This window comes from Orycteropus afer, unplaced genomic scaffold, assembly GCF_000298275.1.
Source record: "Orycteropus afer afer isolate SDZICR_OR568_19922 unplaced genomic scaffold, OryAfe1.0 scaffold00074, whole genome shotgun sequence".
Classification (NCBI taxonomy): domain Eukaryota; kingdom Metazoa; phylum Chordata; class Mammalia; order Tubulidentata; family Orycteropodidae; genus Orycteropus; species Orycteropus afer.
The window spans coordinates 5,604,512-5,613,803 of record NW_006921661.1 but is presented as its reverse complement, the minus strand read 5'-3'; the positions used below and the strand labels follow the sequence as shown (position 1 = coordinate 5,613,803).

At 44.6% G+C, this 9,292-nt stretch overlaps 1 protein-coding gene across 1 annotated transcript in view; it reads left to right on the top strand.

The window, feature by feature from the left end:
- Positions 1–9,292, top strand: part of MOGAT2 (monoacylglycerol O-acyltransferase 2) — a 20,875-nt gene that overhangs the window by 2,474 nt on the left and 9,109 nt on the right. Inside the window, exon 2 of the mRNA XM_007940924.1 lies at positions 3,556–3,734. Within this exon, the coding sequence (XP_007939115.1) occupies positions 3,556–3,734 (179 nt within the window). The remainder of the gene's footprint in view (positions 1–3,555; positions 3,735–9,292) is intronic.

Sequence of the window (9,292 nt, the reverse complement as noted above, 5' to 3'; positions counted from 1 at the left end):
TGACTTCATTGCCTTTTTTTTTTTTTTTTTTTTTTTGGAGTTCATTTCAAATAGATATATCCATACCTACATAATACCTTCTAATTTGTCTTTGGATTGCAAAGCCTAAAAGTATTTCCAATTTGTTCTTTATGAAAATGTTTGCTGATCCCTGATCTATATGGTAGATGCTGATGGAGAGATGTGTCCTGGTTCAAGAGAGATTTCAGAGGTGGGATCCACAGGGCAGGTGGCTGCAAGTGTGCATGGAGGAGGTTAGGTTGAGGCCAGGGCTTGTCCATGGCATGGCTGAGCTCAGGCACCCAGGAGAAGAAGGTTTGGGAAATTAAGGGGAATAAGATTGAGCGTAGTTGGTTTTGAGGGGCTTGTGGGGCCTGGAGGGGGAAAAGCCACCTGGTAGTTACCAGTTCTACGTGAGTAGTGTTGTAACAGGTGAACAAAGAGGCATTAGGAGGATGGGGTCGAGGGCAGGAAGAAGAGGAACCAACAAAAAAGATTTCATGGAGGTAGCATTTAAGGGGAGCTTTAAGGAATACTTAAGGATTTAAAGGTAGGCAGGAGTGTAAGGGCCTACCAAGCAGGGGGAACCAAGGAGGAGTAATGGACTATGCATATTTATTGAGCAGCTGGATCACCCTGGAGTTACTGAGTACATTTTAGGGAGTGACTAAGAAGTCCAATAGGACCCGTCACCAAGAGCCCAAGGTCCAGAACAAATACTTTCCTTATTGGTTACTTGTTTCCTGTTTTCCCTCCTCCACAACTCACATACTCTCACACAAGAAGGTGTTCATTCATACAGAGTTTGTCTTGTTCTTGACTGCATCTCTAACTCTTAGAAGAGTTAGAGTTGGTAAGTATTTGTTGAGTGAATGAATGAACGTTGGGAACATGACATAGCCAAAGGGGTAGGATTGAATCCCAGGTCCCACCTTATGGGCTTGCTGTGTGACGTAGCCAGTTTACGTGTCCTTTTGGACCTCTGTAAAGTGGAATTTTAAGCTTTCCCTCTCAGGATTGTGAGGACTGAATAACAAAACAAAACAAAACAAAACAAAAAACTCTCCTTTCCTAAATTATTGTAAAGACTCACAGTCTGGGTTTTGTCTGCTGAAAGGAGTTACAGGGTGGAGTGCATAAGGAAGGGCTTCTCCGGTCATGTACAAATGCCCTGGGTTTTTTCCTAACCTTTATTTTTATTATTATTTCCCTGATTTTTTTTTTTTTTTTCCCCTGACTGCAAAAGTAATGCTATGAAACATTGAAAACAAAATGTTGGCCTCTGGGTAACCACCATTGACATTTTGTTTTGTTCTCTAGAGCGGGTTTTCTTAAAGTGGGGGACACCTGCACAGACTTTGACTTTGCCTGAGGGGAGAGAACCTAACTGAGGTTCTTTATTATTATTATTTTTAACTTGAAAAAAATTTAACATAAAAAAACAAAAAAGATGAAGTCACTCTCCTTTCCATCCTTGTCCCCTGGCATCCTATCTTCTTCCTCTAGATTTGCGGGCATCCTTCCATCCTCTCTGTGTATACGGTCCTATATGTGTAGATGGTCTTTTGCATACAAATGGTGCATTTTATTCCCATTGTTCTACAACTTCATCTCCTAATTTTTCCTTCTTTTTTTAAGTGTACACATATCTACAAACATAGCATTTGCAATTCAACATTTTTCATGCACTCAATGCAGTGAGATCAATTCTGTCAATCATGTTGTGCTGCAGTCATTACCAATATCCTTTGCCAAGTTTTCCATCCGCATAAACTTGCTTAAGAATTTTAATATAAAATATTTAAGACAAACTGAAAAGTGACCGACCAACCCGCAAGCAATGGCTGGTCCTTTCCTGCCCCCTCCAGTAATCGCAGGTCAGCTGGAAGGGTAAAGCAGAGCTTGGGTGGTGACTTGCAGCCAGTCTGGGAACGAGGGGAAATGGCCAGGGGAAGGAGCTGCTTGAGAATGCTGACTCCGGTTGCCATTCCTTCCAGTTTTTCAGGGCACATCGGTATCTGGGTTTATATGTGAAGCCTCCTCATATTTCATTGTTGTAACTAATTCAAGAGTGTTTAAAACCTGAGTGCACCAAAACACTGGAAAGTCAGCTCCATGAAGGTAGGGATTTCTCTGTCGTTCATTGCTATACCATCAGCATCTCATGGGTTGGAGATGCTCCATGTCAAGTGAAAATTTGTGGACCCTAAGCTCCATCTTCTGGCTGATGAACCTTTCCTAATGTTCAAATGGAATCAAAAGTCTCCTCTTCCAGGAAGGCAGCTAGGATTGGCAGTCCCAGTCCATCCTACTGTCAAATGGCTTACACAACTGGAAGCTAGCCTTCTTTGAGAACATGAGAGCATGGTGTTGAATATGAGTTCATGGAGAAGGAAGTTTGTTCTCTGGGGATGATGCTTAAGGATGCAGCAAGGGATGCAGAATGGTTGGTTCAGAGGAGAATTCCGTACTGGGTCAGGTCCTAGCCCAGCTGCAGCCCTGACCCAAAGGACTGGCCCTTTCTTCCTTCACCAGGAAAGGACACTGGAGGCAGAGGAAACAACATGAGTAAACTCTCAGAGAGAGAAACAAGCTCAATGAGTTTTAGGAACACCAAGCAGGTTAGTGTGGCTGGACCACTGGGTGTATAATGGGAGAGGTGAGGCTGGAGCACGAGGGAGGATAGCCAGCTCTTGGGGAGCATGGAGGCCAGCACTGGGTCTTGAAGTTAAGGGAAAGCCACAGAAGGACTTTAATTAGAAGAGGAATCTGGGCAGACTTATCTTTGGAAAGATGAGACAGAGGGTAGGCAGAAAGAGCATCTTTTTCACCTAAGGTCCCAAAAGATGGAAAGTAGAACAGTTAATGCAATCAGTTGTCTACCAGGCATTTGCAGAGTACCGACTGTATTAGTAAGCATTTATTGACACCTGGTGAATGCAGAATACTTTACTGGGTGGTGGTGGGGCTTGGGAGGGCAGAGACCGGAGCGAATGAGGCAGCCCAGTGTTGTGGGGGAGTTCCTGGATGGTAAACACAGTTAACATACTCAGCTGCTAACCAAAAGCTTGGAGATTTGCGTCCACCCAGAGGTGCCTTGGAAGAAAGGCCTGGCAATCTACTTCCCAAAAATTGCCCATTGAAAACCCACAGTTCTACTTGGACACACATAGGCTCACCACGAGTCAGAGTTGACTCAATGGAAACTGGAAGTGGAAGTGCAATGGGGCAAAATGAACTTTGGGGTTAGGTCTAACTGTACCAGTTGTCATCAAGTGCCCTCATGTGTGTCAGAATGAAACTGTGCTCCATAGGGCGTTCAATGACTGGTTTTTCAGAATTCAGCCTACCTGGTGTGACATGCTCCCAGTGTGACATTGGGCTGCCTGCATTCCCTTCTTAAGACTGTGGGAAGCTGACCTCTTCCTCCTGGCATTGAGGGCTGGACAGGCCAGTGCTGCCAGTGATGGATATATGGGGATAGTTCATTCTGGGGGTCTCACCTGCTTCCCTCTTGAATCTCGGACCACTGATGGCACCTGCTTCCTTCCCCAGCCCAGATCTGCATTGCAGTCTTCATAGGCCTCTTATTCACAAGATTCTGGATCCTCACTGTCTTATATGCAACCTGGTGGTACTTGGACTGGGACAAGCCACGGCAGGGGGGCAGGCGCATCCAGTTCTTAAGGCGCTCTATCCTGTGGAACTACATGAAGGACTATTTCCCCGTTTCGGTGAGTACTGGGGCTAGTGGGGAAGAGCGGCTAGCCAGGGAAGGGTTGAGACCACAGTGCTGCACATCTTCCGTGTACAGTGAGCAGGATACTGGGCTGGGAGGCAGCAGCTGGATTTCTGCCACCATATGACCTGGAGGAGAGTCCCAGGTTCTCTCTGGTCTTGATTTCTCCATCTGTACAGTGGGCATGTGGGGCCGATATATATGGGCACTGATAAATGCACAGGATTCAAAAGAGCTCTGTGGGACACATAGTGTGGCACACATATGTATCTTACAGGTTTAAACTCCCAGTGGCCCAGGTTTGGGGAGTGAAGGTAACAAACTCACAGGTCCTAAGACATTATCTAGCCACACACTTGCATTCATCATCAGATGAAGGGATAGAGAGAGACAAGGGTATGACCAAGGTCACACAGCAAGTTCTTTTACTGGTTTTAAAGTTTATGCATTGACAATGGATAAAGGTAGAGGGACTAGACCCTGAACCAGCTCTTAGTTTCTATCCTGCCCCAACTCTGGTACTCTGTGTGTTCTTGGGCAAGGTCTTCCCCATTCTGAGCATCAGTTTTCCCCCATATCCAGTAAGCACACTAGTCTCTCCCACTCTTGAGTGCCTTCGAATCTCTGACTCTGGTTCAAGGCATCTTGTGGCCATTGATGGACATTTAGCCTTGGACTTGAAGGTCAGAGTCTGGATTTGAGTGAGCAGACCCATGAGCTCCTTTGTTGAATCCCATATGGACTAAACCCTGGAATCTATGCAGCTAGGCAAGTATGAGTAATTGGCCAGATGGGTAGAATGAGGAAGGCAGTGGAGACATTGAGAGGTGCCTGGCAGGGTCGGTTGCCCCTCCTCTGGAAACAGGGAAGGAGAAAGGTCTAGCTAGGATGTGGACTCTAGCACCAGACCGACTGGGTTCTAACCCCAGGTCTGCTACATACCAGCTGTGTGATTTTGGGTGAGTTACATAGTCTTTCTGAACCTCAGTTTTCCCATATGTAAAATGGGGACGATACCACATACTTTATAGGATTGTGTGGATCCAAAAGACAAAGCAGGCAGAGCACCTGGTAGGTTCTCAGTGAACAAGTAGCCAGTACAGGTGGTCCTGCCTCATGACAGGGTTCTGTTTTGACAACTCCATCTTAAGTTGGTTAACACATAAGTCAAATATCAAATATCTCATTTTTTTTGTTTAGTTTTCATGATTATTGCCTTTTATTATCAGTATGTTTAAAAATCCAATCTTTATTTGTCTTTTGGGGGTTGGAAACATTATATATAAACTTATGGACATATTTTAATACATACATACATAAAAATATACAAATCATAACAATTTGTTCTGATGATGAAATTAACAGCTGATACTTCTGATGGTGTGATCATGCTATAGGCTTGGTCTGCAATGAAGTTGGTGTCCTAACAATGAAGTCAGAATCACAATGGGCACTTGCACAGTTCAATTGTCATGTCATTAGATTGAACAGTGCCCAATTTTCTATCTGTTATGACTCCTGACACCAACTTCATTGTAGACCAGGCCATAACCTGATATACAGCAGTGTTTTGTACAGAAAATCATAACATTGAACATTTGTGAGTGAACATCTGAGAATGATAACATCAGCAAATTACTTGTTGCAACATTCCATGTAGTACATGTTACTAATGGTAACATGTACAAAATAGAAAGAGACAATTTAGGTACAGTTCATAGTAACTTGAATACCTCATAAGTCGGGGACTACTCATACAGTATTGTTATTTTGCTGAGTTTGTGGGGTCTCTGAGGAGGCATGGTTGTGGCTGTGGGCCTGGGAAGGACTCTGATAGCCTGGAACCTTGATGCTCTGATCTTCATACCTAGTCACCTCTCCCACACCATTTGGGAGAATTACCTCTTTCTGCCCCTCTAGGAATTGGCTCCTAGCTCATAAAACTGGGGCTGCCAGTTGGGGAGGGAGTAGAGGAAACAAGCTCACAGAGGTTAAACCATGTGCCTGACTCATGAGGACTCAGCAACAGGGCCAGGGCTCCAGCCTTGCCTCCTTTTGAGAGTCCTGGGTCCCAGCAAGGGCAAACAAATACTGGGCAACAACTGGGGTGCAGGGGCCTAGTGAGCAGGGCCTCCAGGGCAAAGGGCTGGGGTGGGGCAGGACAGGGCATTATCAGGGTCTGGGCAGAGGGCAGGAAATCAGCCAGCAGAGACTTGCATGGTCGTGAGTGGTGGTAGATGTTGAAGGCAGAGGCTGAGCTGTCCTGGAAGGTCCAGGAGGAAGACCTGGACCTGGAGGGTCCAAGCTTCCCTGCTTGCAACATCTACTTCCTCCTCAGGGTCTCCTCTCAGTCTCTTGTCAGTGAAAACAAGCAGAGCTTGCTGGCTCCTGAGAGGACCCATGGGCAGAAGCATCTCTACGGTAAGGCAGGTATGGCACGTGCTCTGGGTGCCACTTGAGGGGGCACCAATGAGCAGTTTCTATTTGGCATCACGGTTTCCATTGCCAGCTGTGGTGAGACACCATTCAGCAATTTAAAACTAATTGCCATAGGTGTTATTTCCTGCAGCCATGCCTCTGGCCAAGGGTGTGTCATGGCCAGAGTCCCCCAGCCCCACCCCAGGGTCACTGATCTGTGAGATTCTGAACGCCTCTGCTCTCTCCCTCTCCTTTCCCCAGCCCCTTCTTCTCTGCCAGGAAGGTCAAAGTTTCCAGAGTCAGGAGTGGCTTGTAAAAGACCTTAAGTCAAGAGCCAAAGAAAACCTTAAGCAGGTCTGGTCTCTAGCAGAGCTTTGTGGATTCTGGCCCTGGTATCACCTAGCATTGTAAGTCAAAACCTGAGCTCACCAGTGAAAGGAGGGAAAGAAGAGGTAGCCTGTAAAGGGAGCAGTGCAAGCAGAGGCCAGAAGCTTTTGCCAAACTATGATTTTTGAGCCTGACTTTCAGTGTCACTAAAGCAGAAAGTGCCCCCAGTGGTGAGGCTAGAGAGGTGTTCAGGGACAAGGTAATGGAGGCCATTGAAGGCCATGCCACTGAACTGGGACTCTTCAACTGAAAGTTCTCCCAGGGTTGTCTCCCAAGGGCCTCCAAAGGTGATAGTGTCTGGGCATCTTTGCACCTGGAACTGCTGCCAGGTACACGTTTGGCAGAAATTATGCTGAGGTGGCTCTGTCCCTATCCTATCACAGTGGGACATTGGACTCAATTTGCAGAAATTCCTTCTGAAGAGTTTCACAGTTGTTGATTCTGCAGGCCCTTTGCATGGCCACAGGCCAAGGGTATGCAGTACTACTGCATGGTCAGCAGAGGGCAAGATGCCATTCATTTTGACTTTGCCTGCCTAGAGCTAGGAACCTGCAGGAGTTGTGTTGGCCTTTCCACACACCTTTACAAACAGGGCCCTGTAGGGATCTTGGGGTGAGAAAGAGATGTCCCAGCTCTATTGCAAGCTACCCCTGGTATTCATGAGCCTCTCTGCACTCTTCTAACGAGAGTGGTTCTCTGATGATTTCTGAAGGTCTATCGGTTCTTATCAATGATATCGTTTGATGCTTCCTGCATTCTGTTGGCTTGCCTTTCTTTGGAATGAGCACAAATATGAGTCTCTTCCAGTCAGTTGGACAGGTAGCTGTCTTCCAAATTTCTTGTCATAGACGAGTGAGCCCTTCCAGTGTTGCATATGTTTGTTGAAACATCTCCCTTGGTATTCCATGAACTCTTGGAGCCTTGTTTTTGCCAATGCCTTCAGTGCAGCTTGGACTTCTTCATTCAAGACCATCAGTTCTTGATCATGTGCTATCTCCTGAAATAATTGAGCATCAACCAATTATTTTTGGTACAGTGACTGTATATTCTTTTCATCTTCTTTTGATGCTTCCTATGTTGTTCAATATTTTGCCCATAGATTCCTTCAAGGTTGCAACTTGGGGCTTGAATTTTTTCTTCAGTTCTTTCATCTTGAGAAATGCCAAGCATATTCTTCTCTTTTGGTTTTCTAACTCTAGTTATTTGCACATTTCACTGTAATACTTCACTTTGTCTTCTTGAGTTGCCCTTTGAAATCTTCTGTTCAGCTTTTACTCCATCATTTTTCCCATTCCCTTATCTACTCTACATTCAAGAGCAAGTTGCAAAGTCCTTTCTGACATCCATTTTGATATTTATGTTTTCCTGTGTTTTTAATGACCTTTTGATTTCTTCGTATATGGTATTCTTGATGTCATCCTTTGATGTCATCATTAAAACCCTAGTAAAATGTTGCTGAAGATAATTAAAAGGTGGCTGCAGCAGAACACTGACAGGGAACTACCAGAAATTCAAGTTGAATTCATAAGAGAACATGGAACAAGGGACAGCATTGCTGATGTCAGAAGGATCTTGGCTGAAATTAGAGAATATTAGAAAGATATCTAGTGTGTTTTATTGACTGTGTAAAGGTATTCAACTGTGTGGATCATAACAAATTATGTATACCATTGTGAAGAATGGGAATTCCAGAACACTTAATTGTGTTCATGAGAAATCTGTTCATAGACCAACAGGCTTGAACGTAACAACTGGATACTGCATGGTTTAAATCAGGAAAGGTGTGCTTCACCTTTCACCACACTTATTCAATCTGTATGCTGAGCAAATAACTGAGAAGCTGGATTATATGAAGAAGAACACAGCATCAGGATTGGAGGAATACTCATAACAACCTGTGATATGCAGATGACACAACTTTGCTTGCTGAAAGTAAAGAGGACTTGAAGCATTTATTGATGAAGATCAAAGTCTACAGACTTCAGTATGGATTACAACTCAACATAAAGAAAACAAAAATCCTCACAACTGGACCAATAAGCAACATCATGATAAACCGAGAAAAGATAGAAGTTGTCAAGGATTTTATTTTATTTGGACTCACAATCAATGCCCATGGAAGCAGCAGCCAAGAAGTCAAAAAAATTAATTGTGTTGGGCAAATCTGCTGCAAAAGTGTTTTAAAAAAGGGTTAAAAATCAAAGATATCTCTTTGAAGACTAAGGTGCCAGGTCATGGAGTTTTCAGTTGTCTCATATACATGTGAAAGCTGGACAATGAATAAGGAAGACTGAAGAATTGATACATTTGAATTATGATATTGGGAAAGAATATTGAATATACCACAGACTGACAAAAGAACAAACACATCTGTTTTGGAAGAAATACAGCCAGATTGCTCCTTAGCAGTGAGAATGGTGAGACCTTGTCTCATGTACTTTGGATATGTGATCAAGAGCAATCAGTTCCTGGAGAAGGACATCATGCTTGGTAAAGGGGAGGGTCAGCAAAAAAGAAGAAGACCTTCACTGAGATGGACTGACACAGTGGCTGCAACAATGGGCTCAAACACAGCAAGAATTGTGAGCATGGAGCAGGATTGGGCAGTGTTTCATTCTCTTAGACGTGAGTCAGCACTGATTTGATGACACCTAACAACTCTGGTAGCATAGTGGCTAAGACACTTGCCTGCTAACCAGACGGCTGGCGGTTCAAACCCACCAGCCACTCCTCGGAAGGAAGGTTGGG